This window comes from Oncorhynchus keta, chromosome 32 (assembly GCF_023373465.1).
Source record: "Oncorhynchus keta strain PuntledgeMale-10-30-2019 chromosome 32, Oket_V2, whole genome shotgun sequence".
In the NCBI taxonomy this organism is placed as follows: Eukaryota; Metazoa; Chordata; class Actinopteri; order Salmoniformes; family Salmonidae; genus Oncorhynchus; species Oncorhynchus keta.
The window spans coordinates 20008634-20031077 of record NC_068452.1 but is presented as its reverse complement, the minus strand read 5'-3'; the positions used below and the strand labels follow the sequence as shown (position 1 = coordinate 20031077).

General features: G+C 46.5%; 1 protein-coding gene across 1 annotated transcript; it reads left to right on the top strand.

The window, feature by feature from the left end:
- The first annotated feature begins 1983 nt into the window (after window positions 1–1983).
- LOC118365243 (116 kDa U5 small nuclear ribonucleoprotein component) lies at window positions 1984–20263 on the top strand. The gene is made up of 26 exons (XM_035747301.2): window positions 1984–2143; window positions 2701–2813; window positions 2949–3111; window positions 3215–3293; window positions 3403–3478; window positions 3593–3658; window positions 3814–3849; window positions 3949–4039; window positions 4255–4337; window positions 4532–4698; window positions 4912–5036; window positions 5202–5265; window positions 5352–5442; window positions 5849–5984; window positions 6349–6476; window positions 6858–7051; window positions 8160–8514; window positions 8673–8755; window positions 9046–9132; window positions 9461–9587; window positions 10133–10220; window positions 17189–17307; window positions 17698–17792; window positions 17993–18146; window positions 19344–19451; window positions 19573–20263. Exons 2-26 carry the CDS (start codon window positions 2712–2714, stop codon window positions 19666–19668), a joined length of 2913 nt encoding a protein of 970 aa, XP_035603194.1. The 5' UTR covers window positions 1984–2143; window positions 2701–2711; the 3' UTR covers window positions 19669–20263.
- The last annotated feature ends 2181 nt before the right edge of the window (window positions 20264–22444 follow it).

The window sequence follows — 22444 nt, the reverse complement described above, 5'->3', positions numbered from 1 at the left end:
GAAAGCTAGTTGAACAACTCATATAGTGTGATGGTTGCAATACATCTGCATTTGGCAAATAAATGACTGTCATCTCCACCTTAAAGGCCCAAATGCAGACGTTTTTATATCGACATCAAATCATTTAAGTCCCTTACTGTAATTATTTTCCATTAAAATTGTCAAGATTGAACAAAAATAGCTTTATAGCAAAAACCTATTTCTCAAACAATAATTTAGCTAGGATTGTCTGGGAGTGGTCTGAGTGGGGTGGGGAGAACTGAAAACTAGCTGTCATTGGCAGACAAGTTTGGAACGTTTTTTACAGTTAGGCTACTTCCTAATAGTTGCTGGTTGAAAATGCAATCTACACAGGACCATCTAATCAGGGTTTTGCATGGTTGGCTTTGTTATTGGTCTATTAATTTATTTACTGCCTTGTGATGTCACCAGTTTAAATAAATGAATACATCAATAACAAAGCCATCCATGCAAAACCCTGATTAGCAACTATTAGGAAGTATCCTAACTGTAGCCACGTTTCCATGCAACCATTGCATGTGGATTAATTACCTGATGTATGAAAAACGTCACGACCAGGCTAATGGAAACAGGAAAATTGTATAAATGCTGACAGACAGTTTGTTCGTTCGACATGGTGGAATCTTTCTGTGTCAGCAAAATTAATTATGCGGGAAATGGCGGTGGAATGTCTTTATGTGCAAATATTGACATAATAACCATCATATTGAAGTGAACTTGGAGTCACGCGATTACATTTTGTGTGGTCCTCCCAATATAACTCAGGAAAGCTTGCAGTTTATTAGGCTACAGATTGGGCTCCCGAGTGCCGCAGCAGTCTATGGCACTGCATCTCAGTGCTAGAGGTATCACTACAGACCCTGGTTCGATTTCAGCCTGAATCACTTAAGTCCCATAGGGCGGCGCACAATTGGCTCAGCGTTGTCCAAGGGTTGGCCGGGGTATGCCGTAATTATAAATATTAATTTGTTCTTAACTTACTTGCCTAGTTAAATAAAATAAATATTAAATAAGTTATTTGTATAAGATTAATTTATCAGGGTGGTGAACGTGCAAGGTGATGAGCTTGATGCTCCTTTCCAATAAACATCAAGGGTCTTATTCTTGTGATATGATAATCGATGCTGGGATGCCGTTTGACAAATACAAATAATATATATTTTATAATAATAATCTCATAATGTAGGTAGCATACCTGCACTGTATCTGTGAGCTCTTGGCTAGAGTGCATATACCAAAACCACAGTGGACACATTTGCTGTATCACTAAAATGTTTTTGTGACAAAACCATCAGTAGAGTTGAAAATGCGATGGAAACCCATTTAACTTTCATTCGGTACATGTGAATTTAACAGCAAAAGTTATTTTTATGTGCACTATGTCATCAGACACAGCATTTTACCTGCAAAAAGACAGTTTGATGGAAACATTTCTGATTTAAACAGATTTAATGGAAACATTTCTGGTGGGAAAATGCTCATATTGTTTTATGCAGATGAAAAAAATATTTGCATGAAAATCTGTGTCATTGTTTGGAAACCTAGCTACTGATAAAATATTTTTTTACTGATAAAATGTTTTTTTTTTTACAGTGTTAGTTTCATTAGCTGTTGTACAATAGGATCCAAAATATAAGAAAACATACATTTGAGAGCACTGGGCCTTTATAACATAAACCTACAAATCCATCTAACACAGATATTGCCTTTCAGTACACAAATATCGATTCTGGGTCATCTCGCTTGTTCATGTAAAATATGCGCCTGCACAAAAAAAAATGGCGCCTAGACTCGAGACTTCGGGCGCATGAACATTTTCTTCCAAATATATTAGCAAATAAAATATCTGTGGACTGTAAATGTTATACTATTTTCCTAAAACAAATCAATATATATATTGTTTCATATATATTTAATGCATTTGTACTTTTAAAATAATATACAATCAGGCAATGTGAAGACAGTTTACATTTTGCGTCACCTACGCTCGACGTGCGTTTGCATTGAGGGGTCCTACATGTGCATGGTTTGGAAAGCAGGAGAGAAAAACATTGTGATTAGTTCAAATAATTAGGAAAATAGCGATACAAGTTTGAAACTACCGCTCGTTTTGCACATAAAGGTAACTTGAAGTGTTTTTTTGCTGATATATTCTCCAGAACAAGGTATCTACTTTATTGTAGAAAAGCGAAACATCATCCACCACAACGCAGCCTGTACGTTGATTAGGGATGTCATTCATTCCCTATATAACCGCTATGGCTAACTAGCTAGCGACCCCACCAAAATATAGCTAACTAGCTAAGAGATTATTGTAACTACTAGATATCTGTTTTACAAAGTTGCACATTTTAGGCCTTTTTAAAGTGAACCATTGTTTTTGAGGTGTGAGTTTGATGGGTTTCTTTTTCATTATTTTCTCAACTTACCCGCCAATGCATGTAGTTTCTAACGTTAGCTAACATTAACGTGTAGTTGTGTGCGTATGTACCTGAAACGTTATACATGAACATCTGAACCAATAAACACAGCGAACTAATTGCAGCGTTAAAGTAGACAACGTTCATTGGTTTGTAGCAGGTACTCTTTGCCGAAGGATAAATCATGTGGGTGGGTGGGTGTGTGTGATGCAATTTTATTGCGAATCCATTATGTTTTCCTATTATGTGTCCTACCCAGTCCCTTTCACAATGGAGACGGACCTGTATGACGAGTTTGGGAACTACATTGGGCCAGAACTAGACTCTGACGAGGATGATGATCTGGAGGCAGATGACAGAGATGTGGATGAGGTTTGTTTACTGAAATCAACAGACAGCGTAGACGTTAATGCACATTACCATGCAGTCTAACAAAAAGGAAGTAGGTGTGTTTTATAATGTCTGGTCAATTCATGACATGCTTGTGTCCCTCTCTACTTTGTGAAGGCTGATGAGGATGATGAGGATGAGCCGGCTGATGCTGATGAAGATGTCCCTGGAATGGAGGTAGTTCTGCACGAGGATAAGAAATACTATCCTACAGCAGAGGAAGTGTACGGGCCGGAGGTGGAAACTTTAGTCCAGGAAGAGGACGCACAGCCCCTCACAGGTCAGACACCATACACACACACACACACACTTAAGCACATGGATGCATTAATTCAGATATGATAGTGATAAACTGATTCACATTTTCTCTCTCTCCCCATCAGAACCCATCATCAAGCCTGTAAGGAACAAGCAGTTCACTCTGATGGAACAGGAGCTACCTTCCACTGTTTATGACATGGAGTAAGTCATTGACCGTTCACCAGTTTGACTGTTGTAAACTAGACCTGCGTCTGTCTGTCTATACTCACAAAAGGTCGATGTTTAACCCCACCTCTCCTCCTCTGCGCAGGTTCCTGGCTGACCTAATGGACAGTCCCGAGCTAATCCGTAACGTCACCCTGTGTGGCCACCTGCATCACGGCAAGGTCAAACACTCAGCAATTGACCCGCTTTAGAGCCAGACCTGGCTAGATCATGGATGTTAGTAGCTAGGTTGTTCCCGTTATTGTGATTTTAATGGATTTGTTTCTTGTCTGCAGACATGTTTCGTGGACTGCCTGATTGAACAGACACACCCAGAGATCAGGAAGAGAGACGACATGGATGTGAGTTTACTCTCCAGCTAGACTAAACTGCCCCAAAGTTGCTGCTCTCCTTTCATCCTAATTTGGAGAAATCCTCTAACCAGTTGTAATCTGAAATACTCTGTGTATACTGTAAGTGAGCCATTAATTCACTACATTTTCCCGTGGTATTTCAGCTCCGTTACACAGACATCCTCTTCACTGAGCAGGAGGTAAGTTGTTATTATATTCAGAACTATGACAAGTTCTTGCAGAATTGTGCCTCTCCTGTGTAAGTGCATTGTGTTGACCCCTATGTGGTGCCGCCACAGCGAGGGGTTGGTATCAAGAGCACCCCCGTCACAATGGTTCTTCCAGACTCCAGAGGCAAATCCTTCCTCTTCAACATCATGGACACACCAGGTATGCAAATCAAAAGTTTTTGGTCGCGTACACATTTTCAGCAGATGTTATTGCGGTTGTAGCGAAATGCTTGTGTTCCTAGGAAACGTAGAGGAGATTAAAAGAGTAATCAAGGGCGGTTGATTGATATAATTTCCCGCCTCGCGGCGTGTGATGTTAGGTCGGCTGCTTTGGAAAGGCAGAGCGGGACCTCATACCCTTTGTCGTCCCTGCAGGTCACGTCAACTTTTCGGATGAGGTGACCTCAGGCATCCGACTCTCCGACGGCATCGTGCTTTTCATCGACGCAGCAGAAGGAGTGAGTCCTCTTATTTAACTCCCCATTCGCCGCAGTGCATCTCTCTATCTTGTGTCATCGCACTTCTATTATCAGACTTTGCTTCTGTTTGGCCTCAGGACGCAGGCTTTTGTGTTTCCACCTCTGAGGCCTGGCCCCAAAAAGTAAAATGTACCATTCCTAACCCAGGCCTCTGCTCCCCTGTGTGTCTTTAGGTGATGTTGAACACCGAGCGTCTGATCAAGCACGCAGTCCAGGAGCGTCTGGCCATCACCATCTGCATCAACAAGGTGGACCGCCTCATCGTGGAGCTCAAGCTGCCCCCTACAGACGCCTACTACAAACTACGCCACATAGTGGACGAGGTCAACGCCATGCTCAGGTACTGACGTGGGGAGGGCCTGGTAACCATGGCTACGGGGCTGACACTGAGGGGTGTGGAGGAAAGGAAATATCAGCATTTGTAAAGAAGATTCCATTGCAGAGTGAAACCATGAATGTGAAAACAAAACTACTAGCATTGAGATTAGCCTGTTGTCGTACAGTGTTCCAGTGTGTATCATTGACTGTGGCTCCACTCTCCCCTTTCACTCAGCACCTACTCTACAGATGAGAACCTGGTGGTGTCTCCTCTCTTGGGGAACGTGTGTTTCGCCAGCTCTCAGTACTGCGTTTGCTTCACCCTGGGCTCCTTCGCCAAGATCTACTCTGACACCTATGGTGAGACCCCCCCCACCCTAGTTCCACACAGAGTTCCACACTTCTCCCACACCTCTTGATGTGTGTAACTGTAAACACATTTCTGACATGACCTAGACCTGGTAGGTTCTCATTTTAACCCTACGAATAACTGTTAAAAATTACACCTTCTCTCTGGTGTTGCAGGTGACATCAACTACACAGAGTTTGCCAAGAGGCTGTGGGGAGACATTTACTTCAACCCCAAAACGTAAGTGGTTTTCATTCAGGGTCATTTAGACTTTTTGTCTGGTCTGCAGTGCACTACGATAACCCTGTTTTGCCTTCTCCTCTCAGGCGCAAGTTCACCAAGAAAGCCCCCACCAGTAACTCCCAGCGTAGCTTTGTGGAGTTTGTGCTGGAGCCTCTGTACAAGATCCTATCCCAGGTAAGACCCTTCTAACGCAATCATCTCCTAGAAGACAAATCTTATACGCTACAAAGCACAGATGAGTACTTTGCTGTAGACATGTCTGTTCCCTGAAAAACACACTATTCCCATGAGTCCAAAAAAGAAAAGGTGACTGCATCTCCCATAAAAGACCAGCTGTTTTTTCAGTTCCCGGTGCTCTTGTTTAAAGCGAAACACGTCAGCTTATGAAATCAATCGGAGCGCCATCAATTGAACAGTGTCGTTGCGGCCTTTCGTGGGAGATGCCGTCACATTTTCTTGTTTGGACTGCAATGACTTGACCCAGGTGACCACCCCCATTCCATAGAAGCCTTTTAAGTAGTGCTAGCACGTCTAGAAATGACACGACCCCTCTTCTCTCTCTCCCTCTTCTCGCTCCCAGGTGGTGGGTGACTGTGACACGTCTCTGCCTCGGGTGCTAGATGAGCTGGGCATCCACCTGGTCAAAGAGGAGCTGAAGCTCAACATCAGACCTCTACTCAGGCTGGTCTGTAAGCGCTTCTTTGGAGAGTTCACCGGTACGCACGCCATCCGCCCGCCGCCCCCGTTTCCTCTAAACCTCCACTGCCTCCTCATATACCGCTCAGTAACTGTATCTCGTGTTTAATCTTATTCACAGAGGTCATTTACAGTTGAGCCATGTTTACCTTCTGCCTTTTAGAGAGGCTTAATTCTGTTGTTTGCGTTCTCATTATCGGCTCTCACAGTACGTTTGCGTACAGGATGACTCGCTGTACGTAGTTACCGCGCTAGCCAGTGTATCTGCCCAGAGCCTGGGACAATCAGTGGTATAATTGCACACAATGTTATGTTTCTGGTGAATGTGACAAACACGTTCATGTGAAGCTGAGCATGACCTCCCTCCCTCCCTCCCTCCTGCAGGCTTCGTGGACATGTGCGTGCAGCACATCCCCTCACCACAGGGGGGCGCCAAGAACAAGATAGAGCACAGCTACACTGGAGGACTGGACTCAGACCTGGGGGAGGCCATGGCAGAATGCGACCCTGATGTGAGTGTGACGAAGTGGGGAGAAACACAGGGGCTGTGGGTGAGAAGAGGCTCGAGCGAGACGGATGGTAGTTGTTTTCTAATAGGTGGAATCTGTTTTCAGTGTTAATCAATAGCCTCATTGCAACTGGAATCGCAATTAAGCAAGCAAGCGGGTGATTGGAATTGCCGGGGAGTGAATAAATAGATCGATCACAAACATTCCAAATGCCCTTCAGAGATCCTCTAGCCAATAATGAAGGGAGAGGCTTGAGATGTAACAAAAAGTTGCACTGTTAGACAAGGTTAACTAAGCTTATCTATTTCCTTTTACCCTCTTTCCTCTCCCTTTATCCCTTCTTTGTTGCTCGTTCTCTTTCCCCTCTTCTCTCCTCCCATCCAGGGTCCTCTGATGTGCCACACCACTAAGATGTACAGTACTGAGGACGGGGTGCAGTTCCACGCGTTTGGCCGGGTGCTGAGCGGTACCATCCAGGCGGGCCAGCCAGTCAAGGTGCTGGGCGAGAACTACACTCTGGAGGACGAGGAGGACTCGCAGGTCTGCACGGTGGGACGTCTCTGGATCAACGTCGCAAGGTAGTGAGAGTCATTGTTAATGTGCCACCTCGCGGACACATCACTTGGCCTGCGTTCCAAATGGAACTCTATTCCATACATGGTGTACTAATTTGGACCAGAGCTTAATGGGCCCTGGTCAAAAGTAACAAGCTGACCAGACCGGACACGTCGCGTGCACGAGCGTTGCAAAATAAATGTAGAAATCCGTGGTATTCAATTATTGCACCCACACTTCTTGCGCGCGCCGACGCAGATCGCGATGCAAGTCGTGCCTCTCCCATCTCCTCATTGGTTTATAGAAGCAGGTACCCATGTACCATCTCCTCATTGGTTATACTCACTTGGGTGATTGAAAGACGAACAGTTTTGCCGGTCGTTGTGGTAGTACTATGAGAGTTTAGATGCCATCACCATATAAGTTCTAAGATGAAAAAGCCTAGAAGGAGGAGAGATGACATGAAACGATTCGGTTGACCGTTTTATGTGTGGATTAATTGTCGGAGTGGAGGAGCTTGTGCATTTCAGGTAAAATAACAACTCAGTGTTTATATCCCAGGACAAATTAGCTAGCAACCGCAAGCTAGCTAAATAGGATAAATTAGCTAGCATGTGCAAGCTAGCTAGCTAAATTGCCATACATGTTTAATCCTTTTCGACCTGTCCCCAAATTAATGTCATTGGTTCAGAGTTTGTTTTGATATTTTAACCAGCGTGTCGTGATCGCGTTTGGTGTGGGGGGGACAAAATAAATGTATACCCGATGGTGCACGCGCGCAGCCAGTTTGGGTTCCGTGTAGCATGCTATTTCGGGAATAGGGCGCCATTTGGGGCCAAGCATGAGTGTTCATTATAGCAAGTTGTCAGGTATGTATGTATTCATTAGTCTAACCCATCTTTGTGTTTCTTCCCTAGTCTCTGGTCCTCAGTGTTATTATAGTAATTTGGTGGGTGCTGATAATTGTACAAGTGTGTATTATACACATGTGAATTGGAGATGTTTTTTTTTTTGCCTATCCAAACTCCCCGTGAGATGTCATTATATGTGATCTCTGTGTTCAGTATGAGATGTTGTCTGTCATTTACCCCAGCAGTTGTAGGTCAAACCCCTTCACGTTCTAAATCACAGGTACCAGATAGAGGTGAACCGTGTGCCTGCTGGCAACTGGGTTCTCATTGAGGGCTGTGACCAGCCCATCGTCAAGACAGCCACCATCACCGAGCCCAGAGGGAACGAGGAGGCCCAGATCTTCCGGCCGCTCAAGTTCAACACGGCGTCTGTCATCAAGATCGCTGTGGAGCCAGTCAACCCGTCAGAGCTGCCCAAGATGTTGGACGGACTGCGGAAGGTCAATAAGAGCTACCCCTCCCTCACCACCAAGGTGGAGGAGTCAGGGGAACATGTTATCCTGGGTACCGGGGAACTCTACCTGGACTGTGTCATGCACGACCTGCGGAAGATGTACTCTGAGATCGACATCAAGGTCAGTTCTCTCACATGTCTCTTCACCCACCTGGAACAACAAACTACTCTTCCTGTATCGGAGTTGTAACGTCTTAAACAAAATACCCTTCATGTCTAGTGTTATTCCTTGATTGGTTTTCCAGTACTGAATGTCTCCCTCTCTCCTCTTTCTCCCAGGTGGCTGACCCCGTGGTGACCTTCTGTGAGACGGTAGTGGAGACGTCGTCTCTCAAGTGCTTTGCCGAGACGCCGAACAAGAAGTAAGCATCCACCATCATCTCCCATTGGGTCACCAGTGACCTAGCTTACAGTACAGAAATCGACTAGTGTAGACTGTGTGCATCCCAAATGGCACCCTGTTTCCTTCTGTGGTGCACTACTTTTGACTCTGGTTGGAAGTAGTGCACTATATAGGGAATAGGGTGTCCTATGGGGACGCATTCTGTTTCATGTTGAGGTTAGTGTGACGTGTCCAGACCAGCTGGTTGGGTGACTTGAGTGCTGTGGCTGTTTGCCCGTGTGATTGACGGCTGTGCGTTCTGATTGACAGGAATAAGATCACCATGATTGCCGAGCCTCTGGAAAAGGGCCTGGCTGAGGACATAGAGAACGAGGTGGTGCAGATCACATGGAACAGGTACTGGACACACACACAACTGTACACCGCCTATTCATAAAAACGTCCACGTGTCAGTGTCAACCCAAACAGACACCTGTCTTGACAATACCTTGAGGCCTATCCTCCTATCCGCAGCTGTAGCCCAGTGTGTGTGTGTTGTGGAAGTGGGCAGTGTCCGGCCAGCTGTATGCTGCTCATCTGTGAAACCATCTGGGCCTGGCATTGCCCACATGAGCCACGGTGCCATGGCAGTGACACACTAACTTGACATCCGATTAAACAAACTCTGTCCCCTCTGTTCTCCCCCCCCCACTAATCCATCCTGTTGTTTAATCCCTGGTTCCAGGAAGAAGCTGGGAGAGTTTTTCCAGACCAAGTATGACTGGGATCTGCTGGCTGCCAGGTCTATCTGGGCCTTTGGGCCCGACACCACCGGGCCTAACATCCTGGTAGATGACACCCTGCCTTCTGAGGTGAGACCAGGGCTCTGGGGTTGGGCGTGGGTAAGGCTGGACTAGGGGTGGTGTGGTGTGGAGGGCTGGTGGTCTTGGGGTCATCCTGGGCTGAGGTGGGTTGGGCAGGCTTGGGCTCTGGGGTCAGCCTGCCTGTCTCTAGGCCAAACTGTAAACCGATGGAGTGCGTGTTGGAGTGATTCAGAATGACTGCTCTCTAGCAGACGTGTGAAAATGTATCGATGGATGTGTCAGTGTGTTTGGCCCTCTGACACCGGTGTGATCGTGGTGACATTGACCCATTAAGTGGCACGGACAGCGGTGCCCGGTCATCGGGCACAACCACCTCTTGTCTTTTTTTGTTGTTGTGTTATGCCACCTTGAAGTCAAGGAAATATTATGATCAATGAGAACACTCAATCTCTCCATAGTGATCTTTGATTATGACACTGAATCGCACTGTAGGGTGTAATGAAGGCAATTATGTGTCCACTTGTATTCAGCCGTGTGCAGCTTTGCACGAGGGATATGTCTCCAGATAGTTGACGGTGTGGTGTTGTGTGCAGGTGGACAAGGCTCTGCTGGGCTCGGTTAAGGACAGCATCGTCCAGGGCTTCCAATGGGGCACCAGGGAGGGGCCTCTGTGTGACGAACGTAAGTGTCTTACCACTCTTTTTCACTCACTCATTAATCACCTAACAGCTAAACTCAGCAAAAAAAGAAACGCCCCTTTTTTCAGGACCCTGTTTTTCAAAGATAATTTATAAAAATCCAAATAACTTCACAGATCTTCATTGTAAAGGGTTTAAACACTGTTTCCAATGCTTGTTCAATGAACCATAAACAATTAATGAACATGCACCTGTGGAACGGTCGTTAAGATACTAACAGCTTACAGACGGTAGGCAATTAAGGTCACAGTTATGAAAACTTAGGACACTAAAGAGGCCTTTCAACTGACTCTGAAAAACACCAAAAGAAAGATGTCCAGGGTCCCTGTTCATCTGTGTGAATGTGCCTTAGGCATGCTGCAAGGAGGCATGAGGACTGCAGATGTGGCAAGGACAATAAATTGCGATGTCTGTACTGTGAGACGCCTAAGACCGCGCTACAGGGAGACAGAATGGACAGCTGATCGTCCTCGCAGTGGCAGACCACGTGTAACAACACCTGCACAGGATCGGTACATCCGAACATCACACCTGCGGGACAGGTACAGGATGGCAACAACAACTGCCGAATTACACCAGGAACGCAGAATCCCTCCATCAGTGCTCAGACTGTCCACAATAGGCTGAGAGAGGCTGGACTGAGGGCTTGTAGACCTGTTGTAAGGCAGGTCCTCACCAGACATCACCGGCAACAGCGTCGCCTATGGGCGCAAACCCACCGTCGCTGGACCAGTCAGGACTGGCAAAAAGTGCTCTTCACTGACAAGTCACGGTTTTGTCTCACCAGGGGTGATGGTCGGATTCGCGTTTATCGTCGAAGGAATGAGCGTTACACCGAGGCCTGTTCTCTGGAGCGGGATCGATTTGGAGGTGGAGGGTCCATCATGGTCTGGGGCGGTATGTCACAGCATTATCGGACTGAGCTTGTTGTCATTGCAGGCAAATTCAATGCTGTGCGTTACAGGGAAGACATCCTCCTCCCTCATGTGGTACCCTTCCTGCAGGCTCATCCTGACATTACATTTACATTACATTTAAGTCATTTAGCAGACGCTCTTATCCAGAGCGACTTACAAATTGGTGCATACACCTTATGACAACCAGTGGAACAGCCACTTGCATCTAAATCTTGTTGGGGGGGAGAAGGATTACCTACCCTTACTTACCCTATCCTAGGTATTCCTTGAAGAGGTGGGGTTTCAGGTGTCTCCGGAAGGTGGTGATTGACTCCGCTGTCCTGGCGTCGTGAGGGAGTTTGTTCCACCATTGGGGGGCCAGAGCAGCGAACAGTTTTGACTGGGCTGAGCGGGAACTGTACTTCCTCAGTGGTAGGGAGGCGAGCAGGCCAGAGGTGGATGAACGCAGTGCCCTTGTTTGGGTGTAGGGCCTGATCAGAGCCTGGAGGTACTGAGGTGCCGTTCCCCTCACAGCTCCGTAGGCGAGCACCATGGTCTTGTAGCGGATGCGAGCTTCAACTGGAAGCCAGTGGAGAGAGCGGAGGAGCGGGGTGACGTGAGAGAACTTGGGAAGGTTGAACACCAGACGGGCTGCGGCGTTCTGGATGAGTTGTAGGGGTTTAATGGCACAGGCAGGGAGCCCAGCCAACAGCGAGTTGCAGTAATCAAGACGGGAGATGACAAGTGCCTGGATTAGGACCTGCGCCGCTTCCTGTGTGAGGCAGGGTCGTACTCTGCGGATGTTGTAGAGCATGAACCTACAGGAACGGGACACCGCCTTGATGTTAGTTGAGAACGTCAGGGTGTTGTCCAGGATCACGCCAAGGTTCTTAGCGCTCTGGGAGGAGGACACAATGGAGTTGTCAACCGTGATGGCGAGATCATGGAACGGGCAGTCCTTCCCCGGGAGGAAGAGGAGCTCCGTCTTGCTGAGGTTCAGCTTGAGGTGGTGATCCGTCATCCACACTGATATGTCTGCCAGACATGCAGAGATGCGATTCGCCACCTGGTCATCAGAAGGGGGAAAGGAGAAGATTAATTGTGTGTCGTCTGCATAGCAATGATAGGAGAGACCATGTGAGGTTATGACAGAGCCAAGTAACTTGGTGTATAGCGAGAATAAGAGAGGGCCTAGAACAGAGCCCTGGGGGACACCAGTGGTGAGAGCGCGTGGTGAGGAGACAGATTCTCGCCACGCCACCTGGTAGGAGCGACCTGTCAGGTAGGACGCAATCCAAGCGTGGGCCGCGCCAGAGATGCCCAACTCGGAGAGGGTGGAGAGGAGGATCTGATGGTTCACAGTATCGAAGGCAGCCGATAGGTCTAGAAGGATGAGAGCAGAGGAGAGAGAGTTAGCTTTAGCAGTGCGGAGCGCCTCCGTGATACAGAGAAGAGCAGTCTCAGTTGAATGACTAGTCTTGAAACCTGACTGATTTGGATCAAGAAGGTCATTCTGAGAGAGATAGCGGTAGAGCTGGCCAAGGACGGCACGCTCAAGAGTTTTGGAGAGAAAAGAGAGAAGGGATACTGGTCTGTAGTTGTTGACATCGGAGGGATCGAGTGTAGGTTTTTTCAGAAGGGGTGCAACTCTCGCTCTCTTGAAGACGGGAGGGATGTAGCCAGCGGTCAGGGATGAGTTGATGAGCGAGGTGAGGTAAGGGAGAAGGTCTCCGGAAATGGTCTGGAGAAGAGAGGAGGGGATAGGGTCAAGCGGGCAGGTTGTTGGGCGGCCGGCCGTCACAAGACGCGAGATTTCATCTGGAGAGAGAGGGGAGAAAGAGGTCAGAGCATAGGGTAGGGCAGTGTGAGCAGAACCAGCGGTGTCGTTTGACTTAGCAAACGAGGATCGGATGTCATCGACCTTCTTTTCAAAATGGTTGACGAAGTCATCTGCAGAGAGGGAGGAGGGAGGGGGGAGGATTCAGGAGGGAGGAGAAGGTGGCAAAGAGCTTCCTAGGGTTAGAGGCAGATGCTTGGAACTTAGAATGGTAGAAAGTGGCTTTAGCAGCAGAGACAGAGGAGGAAAATGTAGAGAGGAGGGAGTGAAAGGATGCCAGGTCCGCAGGGAGGCGAGTTTTCCTCCATTTCCGCCGGCTGCCCGGAGCCCTGTTCTGTGAGCTCGCAATGAGTCGTCGAGCCACGGAGCGGGAGGGGAGGACCGAGCCGGCCTGGAGGATAGGGGACATAGGGAGTCAAAGGATGCAGTAAGGGAGGAGAGGAGGGTTGAGGAGGCAGAATCAGGAGATAGGTTGGAGAAAGTTTGAGCAGAGGGAAGAGAAGATAGGATGGAAGAGGAGAGAGTAGCGGGGGAGAGAGAGCGAAGGTTGGGACGGCGCGATACCATCCGAGTAGGGGCAGTGTGGGAAGTGTTGGATGAGAGCGAGAGGGAAAAGGATACAAGGTAGTGGTCGGAGACTTGGAGGGGAGTTGCAATGAGGTTAGTGGAAGAACAGCATCTAGTAAAGATGAGGTCAAGCGTATTGCCTGCCTTGTGAGTAGGGGGAAGGTGAGAGGGTGAGGTCAAAAGAGGAGAGGAGTGGAAAGAAGGAGGCAGAGAGGAATGAGTCAAAGGTAGACGTGGGGAGGTTAAAGTCGCCCAGAACTGTGAGAGGTGAGCCGTCCTCAGGAAAGGAGCTTATCAAGGCATCAAGCTCATTGATGAACTCTCCGAGGGAACCTGGAGGGCGATAAATGATAAGGATGTTAAGCTTGAAAGGGCTGGTAACTGTGACAGCATGGAATTCAAAGGAGGCAATAGACAGATGGGTAAGGGGAGAAAGAGAGAAAGACCACTTGGGAGAGATGAGGATCCCGGTGCCACCACCCCGCTGACCAGAAGCTCTCGGGGTGTGCGAGAACACGTGGGCGGACGAGGAGAGAGCAGTAGGAGTAGCAGTGTTATCTGTGGTGATCCATGTTTCCGTCAGTGCCAAGAAGTCAAGGGACTGGAGGGAGGCATAGGCTGAGATGAACTCTGCCTTGTTGGCCGCAGATTGGCAGTTCCAGAGGCTACCGGAGACCTGGAACTCCACGTGGGTCGTACGCGCTGGGACCACCAGGTTAGGGTGGTCGCGGCCACGCGGTGTGGAGCGTTTGTATGGTCTGTGCAGAGAGGAGAGAACAGGGATAGACAGACACATAGTTGACAGGCTACAGAAAAGGCTACGCTAATGCAAGGAAATTGAATGACAAGCGGACTACACGTCTCGAATGTTCAGAAAGTTAGGCTTACGTAGCAAGAATCTTATTGACTAAAATGATTAAAATGATACAGTACTGCTAAAGTAGGCTAGCTGGCAGTAGCTGCGTTGTTGACACTACACTAATCAAGTCGTTCCGTTGAGTGTAATAATTTCTACAGTGCTGCTATTCGGGGGCTAGCTGGCTAGCTAGCAGTGTTGTTTACGTTACGTTGAGTTAAAAGAACGACAATAGCTGGCTAGCTAACCTAGGAAATCGCTCTAGACTACACAATTATCTTTGAAACAAAGACGGCTATGTAGCTAGCTACGATCAAACAAATCAAACCGTTGTACTGTAATGAAATGAAAATGTGATACTACCTGTGAATGCGACCGGTTGAGTTCTATTCAGTAGACGTTGGCTAGCTAGCAGAGTCTCCTACGTTAAGGACGACAAATAGCTGGCTAGCGAACCTCAGTGAATTAAGATAATCACTCCAAGGCTACACACACTAAACTACACAATTATCTTGGAAACAAAGACAGCTATGTAGCTAGCTAACACTGAACTAATCAAGTCGTACAGTTGAGTGAATAGCACTACAGTGATGCTAATCTGTGTGCGTTAGCTAGCGTTAGCTAGCTCCTGGGCGAATAGCAGTGAAGGCTACGTTAGGGCGACGAAATACGATAATTATGCAATTATCTCTGATACAAGGACGGCTATGTAGCTAGCTAAGAAGAATTGCTAAGATTAGACAAATCAACCGTTGTACTATAATGAAATGTAATGAAAAAGTTATACAACCTGCAGAGCGAAGTGCGAATGCGACCGCTCGCTCCAACCGGAACCGGAAAAACATGTCCAGCATGACAATGCCACCACGCACAGAACGAGCAGTATGGTTGATTTCCTGAAAGACATGAATGTCAGTGTTCTGCCATGGCCAGCGACGAGCCCGGATCTCAATCCCGTTGAGCACGTTTGGGACCTGTTCGATCGGAGGGTGAGGGCTAGGGCCATAGAAATGTCCGGGAACTTGCAGGTGCTTTGGTGGAAAAGTGGGGTAAAACATCTCACAGCAATGAACTGACAAATCTGGTGCACTGCAGTATTTAGTGCAGCTGGTGGCCACACCAGATACTGACTGTTACTTTTGATTTTGACCCCCCTCCCCCTTTGTTCCAGGGACACGTTATTCAATTTCTGTTAGTCACATGTCTGTAGAACTTGTTCAGTTTGTCTTATGTTCATACTAGAGGTCGACGGATGAATCGGAATGGCCGATTTAATTCGGGCCGATTTCAAGTTTTCATAATAATCGGTAATCAGCATTTTTGGACACCGATTATGGCCGATTACATTGCACTCCACGAGGAGACTGCATGGCAGGCTGACTACCTGTTATGCGAGTGCAGCAAGGAGCCACGGTAAGGTGCTAGCTAGCATTAAACTTATCTTATAAAACAACAATCCATTTTAACATAATCACTAGTTAACTACACATGGTTGATGATATTACTAGTTTATCTAGCTTGTCCTGCGTTGCATATAATCGATGCGTTGCCTGTTAATTTATCATTGAATTACAGCCTACTTCGCCAAACGGTTGATTCAAAAAGCGCATTCGCGAAAAAAGCACTGTCGTTTCACCACGTGTACCTAACCATAAACATCAATGCCTTTCTTAAAATCAATACACAAGTATATATTTTTAAACCTGCATATTTAGTTAATATTGCCTGCTAACGTGAATTTCTTTTAACTAGGGAAATTGTGGCACTTCTATTGAGTTCTGTGCAAGTAGAGTCAGGGTATATGGAGCAGTTTGGGCTGCCTGGCTTGTTGTGAACTGCGTGAAGACCATTTCTTCCTAATAAAGACCGTAATTAATTTGCCAGAATTGTACATAATTATGACATAACATTGAAGGTTGTGCAACGTAACAGCAATATTTAGACTTATGGATGCCACCCGTTAGATAAAATACGGAACGGTTCCGTATTTCACTGAAAGAATAAACATTTTGTTTTCGAAATGATAGTTTACTGATTTGACCATATTAAATACCTAAGGCTCATATTTCTGTGTGTTAATATGTTATAATTAAGTCTATGATTTGATAGAGCACTCTGACTGAGCAGTGGTAGGCAGCAGCAGGCTCGTAAGCATTAATTCAAATAGCACTTTCCTACATTTGCCAGCAGCTCTTCGCTGTGCTTCAAGCATTGCACTGTTTGTGTCTTCAAGCCTATCAACTCCCGAGATTAGGCTGGCAATACTAAAGTACCTATTAGAACATCCAATAGTTAAAGGTATATGAAATACAAATGGTATAGAAAGAAATAGTCCTATAATAACTACAACCAACTTCTTACCTGGGAATATTGAAGATGTTAAAAGGAACCACCAGCTTTCATATGTTCTCATGTTCTGAGCAAGGAACTTAAACGTTAGCTTTTTTACATAGCACATATTGCACTTTTATTTTCTTCTCCAACACTTTGTTTTTGCATTATTTAAACCAAATTGAACATGTTTCATTATTTATTTGAGACTAAATTGATTTTATTAAAATAAGTGTTCATTCAGTATTGTTGTAATTGTCATTATTACAAATGTATATATAAAAATCGGCCAATTTAATCGGTGCCAGCTTTTTTTGGGGGTCCTCCAATAATCGGTACCGGCGTTGAAAAATCATTATCGGTCGACCTCTAGTTCATACAAATATTTTCACATAGAAAATAAACGCAGTTGACAGTGAGAGGACGTTTCTTATTTTTGCTGAGTTTATATATCCCCTCCCTAGCTATCAGAAACGTGAAGTTTAAGATTCTGGATGCGGTCATAGCGCAGGAGCCTCTACACAGAGGAGGAGGACAGGTCATCCCCACAGCCAGGAGAGTGGTGTACTCTGCCTTCCTCATGGTGAGATCATCCCCCTCTCTCTCTCCCTCCCTCACCTGCTCCTTTCTTCCATATTTCAGTAACTCTCGCTCCCTTTTGTTTCCTATCCTTTTTCTCCTGAGTCTTACTCCTGAGTTTCATTACCTTGATTGAAGTGCTGATTTCTTCAGACTTTCTCTTCTTTTTTTTTTGTATTGACGTGTGATAGCTTCCCTCTTTCAAGGGTTTTCTCCTTTTTTTGTTGGTTCCTTGCATCCCTCCATCATTGCCCGCCTCTCAACTTCTCTTCTCTCTGACTTTCTCCGCTGTTCTCTCCTCCCCTGTCCTCTATCTTCTCTGGCTCTCCCTCCTGCCGTCCTCTGGTTCTCCTAATGGCTGTCCCAATTACTGTCCCTCTCCTGTCCCTCCCAGGCCACCCCCAGGTTGATGGAGCCCTATTACTTTGTCGAGGTCCAGGCCCCAGCTGACTGTGTGTCTGCTGTGTACACAGTACTGGCCAGACGGAGGTGAGCCCCGCAAACCACTAAATAACGATGTCTCCTCTGTACCATCCCAATTATCCCACACGTAACTTCTTGACTGGCGTTTTTAAACCTTCACCTGGAAAGTTGAACGTGGAAATATTGTGCTGATTGCTCAGATGTGGTGTTTTTTGTTATTTTCTTTGTTACAATTCTATCTGCTGTGTTTTTGTGTTGTGGCACAGAGGTCATGTGACGCAGGACGCCCCCATCCCCGGGTCTCCCCTCTACACAATCAAGGCCTTCATCCCGGCCATCGACTCGTTTGGCTTCGAGACTGACCTGAGAACACACACACAGGGACAGGCCTTCTCCCTGTCCGTCTTCCACCACTGGCAGGTAGGATCACACGGACGGACACACGTGTGTGTGTGTGTGCACACACACAGACATGTGCCCTCTTTCTTTATGCCTACCAGCTGTGTTACCATACACTTGCACACACGCTCGGACACAATGATACCAGAGTCACAAACCTTGCGCTCATGCCAGCCACTCTGAGTAAATTGGTTTGGATGCTGACTAGAAGGGTGTTGAGTCAGCAGCTATTGTGTACACTACAGTCGTCTCTCCCTCTCCCCCCGTGTCACGTGTCTCTCCCTCTCCTCCTCTTTGGCTGTGTCAGGCAAAATTAATTTGCTCCCTTCGCCCTCATTTTCCCCAGCCTGCTTCTCTCCTCTAGTCTTCCCTCTTCTGTAAACTGAAACGCAGGCTGTTCCTCCTCAGTAGCGTGATCATCACCCCCTCCCAGGGTGTGGTGTTACGCCGTTTAACGGCCCTGCTCCATCTGTTCATTGGGCTGCAGACACTCCATTGATTTTCCTCCCGTTCAATCTTTTCCCCCGCAAGGCCTGGGGTATGAGTACAGCACAGTCCTCGGATTTGTCCCAGATGGCACCCTACTCCCTATTTAGGCTAGTGCACCAATTGACCAGGGCCCATAGGGCTAAATAGGGAATATGGTGCCATTTGGGATTGGAACGCAGCCCCACACGGAGGAGGGGGAGTGAGGGATTGCAGAGTTGGCCAAACAGCCCCTTGCCTGATTTGGGGCCGAGATTCCCCCCCCCTGCTCTCCCTCCAACAGACATGTAACATTTACACATGAGAACGGGATTGAGGTGTCGGTGAAGATGATAGGTTTAAATAATAATTTTAAAACGGCATTCTACTCAGGACTAGATGTGCTAACGTCGCAGCGATGAAGAGCGCGAGACAGAGTGACGTGACAAGGCGCTGCCGTGTTAGTTTTGGCTGGCTGTAGGTGACAGTAAATCCCCCCAACTCAGTGACATAGAGGACGCTGTAACTAGTAGATAATGAATTGCGTATTTGAGTGGCGAAATGTTTTAAGGACCGTGTTGGTGACTCTATTATAGGAGGCCTCTGCTCAGGTTTCAGCTTCTGTATGTCTAGTTGTCAGTGTGTATCATAATGTGACGCCGTAGACGAGACCTGGAATTTCTCAAACTGAAATTGTCCTTTTCTTTTGAACCCTCGCCTGACCCCTGTTTCTTCTCTCTCCTCTCCCCCCAGATTGTCCCTGGTGACCCCCTGGACAAGAGCATCGTGATCAGGCCGCTGGAGCCCCAGCCTGCCCCTCACCTGGCCAGAGAGTTCATGATCAAGACCCGCCGGCGCAAGGTACGTATACTTCGTACCCCCCTTCACCATGTCTGGGGGAAGGTGTGCCAAAGTACTGTTGCCTATTGACCCGGCACATCACGACCATGTGACTGACTTGACTCCCTGGTTTCCACGTCAGGGTCTGAGTGAGGATGTGAGCATCAGCAAGTTCTTCGACGACCCTATGTTGTTGGAGCTGGCCAAGCAGGACGTGGTGCTCAACTACCCCATGTGAGGTGTCGGGAGACGGGGAGACAACGACCGGGGTGCTCCCCTCCTCCACCAGCACCACAAGCAACATCCCCACACCACATCGTATGGGACTCAAAACCCCACTGAGGTGGGTTGGACATTGTCACAGAGGGAAGCAGGGTCTGCCGGTTCATATTGGCGATTTCTGTGGACTTTGTTAACCAGGTGAGGTCACTTACCCTCATCATTAAGTTAATCAATGAAGCACTGATATGGAACCCGACAGACCCTGCAATCTCCTGTTAAGACTTCGCCTACCCGTGCTCTCCTTCGAAGAGGGACTTTTTATTATGATATAACGGCATCTACGGTTGTAGAGGTTGGCGTGATGTGGGATAGCATCGTCTCTGACACCTCTTGTCATCAGCGCAATGAGTAATACTGCTGAGGTGTTTCCTCTCATCAATGTCTTGTGCTTATTTTTTTTTTTACATGTATAAATTCCCAAATATTTTGTAGATGTAAGATGACTTGAAAGCAGGCTTGTGTGTTTGATGGGTTTTTAAAAATGTTGAAATTGGATGTCTTGCGTCTGGTGTTGGCCTGTTTTGAGTCAAATAAAAAATATGCCTGTGAAATGAGTTTTATTTGGATCCATAACCAACTGAGGTAACTTTATTTTCTTCACTTCCTTCCAGGTGTTTAGTTTGGTTCACATTCAGGGTCCTTTCTGAAGTTACTGTATGTACCTTGTGACCTTGGCGTGTTGCACTGTATGTATATGGGCGGTGGTGTTCAGCAGAAGTGGGCGTGTACAGTGCGGAGCACCATATTGAAGCACAGGCGTCCGTGTGAATGATTGGCATGTCTGTTTGGGGTGCTGTGTGGGCCGTGACTGATGGACATGCCTCTGGATTGGGATAGGCAGGCACGGAAGATGAATGTCGGGACCAGGGTCACATGCACCACAAGTGTGCTGCCTTGTGCTGGAGCACAAAGCCTCTATCTTAGAATGTGAGGAATCACAGAAAGTCTCCTCAACTGTGTTGGAGGTGAGGAATCGAGCACAGGTTGAAAGAATGTAAAACATATGGTTGAGAAAGGTAGTGTGACGGGAGAAAGAAGGTAAAACAAATGGTTGAGAAAGGTAGCATGACGGGAGAAAGAAGGTAAAACAAATGGTTGAGAAAGGTAGCATGATGGGAGAAAGAAGGTAAAACAAATGGTTGAGAAAGGTAGCATGACGGGAGAAAGAATGTAAAACAAATGGTTGAGAAAGGTAGCATGACTGTAGAAAGAAGGTAAAACAAATGGTTGAGAAAGGTAGCATGATGGGAGAAAGAAGGTAAAACAAATGGTTGAGAAAGGTAGCATGACTGGAGAAAGAAGGTAAAACAAATGGTTGAGAAAGGTAGCATGACTGGAGAAAGAAGGTAAAACAAATGGTTGAGAAAGGTAGCATGACTGGAGAAAGAAGGTAAAACAAATGGTTGAGAAAGGTAGCATGACTGGAGAAAGAAGGTAAAACAAATGGTTGAGAAAGGTAGCATGACTGGAGAAAGAAGGTAAAACAAATGGTTGAGAAAGGTAGCATGACTGGAGAAAGAAGGTAAAACAAATGGTTGAGAAAGGTAGCATGACTGGAGAAAGGTAAAACAAATGGTTGAGAAAGGTAGCATGACTGGAGAAAGAAGGTAAAAACAAATGGTTGAGAAAGGTAGCATGACTGGAGAAAGAAGGTAAAACAAATGGTTGAGAAAGGTAGCATGACTGGAGAAAGAAGGTAAAACAAATGGTTGAGAAAGGTAGCATGACTGGAGAAAGAAGGTAAAACAAATGGTTGAGAAAGGTAGCATGACTGGAGAAAGAAGGTAAAACAAATGGTTGAGAAAGGTAGCATGACTGGAGAAAGAAGGTAAAACAAATGGTTGAGAAAGGTAGCATGACTGGAGAAAGGTAAAACAAATGGTTGAGAAAGGTAGCATGACTGGAGAAAGAAGGTAAAAACAAATGGTTGAGAAAGGTAGCATGACTGGAGAAAGAAGGTAAAACAAATGGTTGAGAAAGGTAGCATGACTGGAGAAAGAAGGTAAAACATATGGACAGACTGACGGTTTTATTGCTGACTGCGCCTCTTGGTGCCCTGATGATAAATGTTAAAGTACAGTCGTATGAAAAAAGTTTGGGCACCCCTGACAATTTCCATGATTTCCATTTAGAAATAATTGGGTGTTTGGATCAGCAATTTCATTTTGATCTATCAAATAACTGATGGACACAGTAATATTTCAGTGAAATTATGTTTATTGGATTAACAGAAAATGTGCAATATGCATCAAAACCAAATTAGACCGGTGCATAAATTTGGGCACCCCAATAGAAAAATCACATCAATATTTAGTAGAGCCTCCTTCTGAAAAAATCATAGCCTCTGAGTGTCTGGATTCTGGATGAAGGTATGTTGGACCATTCCTCCTTACAAAACATCTCCGGTTTGATGGTTGCCGAGCATGGACAGCCCGCTTCAAATCATCCCACAGATTCTCAATGATATTCAGGTCTTGGGACTGGGATGGCCATTCAAGAACATTGTACTTGTTCCTCTGTATAAATGCCCGGGTAGATTTTGAGCAGTGTTTTGGGTCGTTGTCTTGTTGAAATATCCAGCCCCGGCGTAACTTCAACTTTGTGACTGATTCTTCAACGTTATTCCCAAGAATCTGCTGATATTGAGTGGAATCCATGCGACCCTCAACTTTAACAAGATTCTCGGCACTGGCCACACAGCTCCACAGCATGATGGAACCCCCACCCAATTC

Bases quoted from the DNA above. Each gene is read 5' to 3' on its own strand.
- LOC118365243 (XM_035747301.2), top strand. From the start codon at position 2,712: ATGGAGACGGACCTGTATGACGAGTTTGGGAACTACATTGGGCCAGAA. The intron at 4,338-4,531 runs GTGAGTCCTCTT...GTGTGTCTTTAG, and splicing joins TCATCGACGCAGCAGAAGGA to GTGATGTTGAACACCGAGCG. The intron at 17,793-17,992 runs GTGAGCCCCGCA...GTTGTGGCACAG, and splicing joins ACAGTACTGGCCAGACGGAG to AGGTCATGTGACGCAGGACG.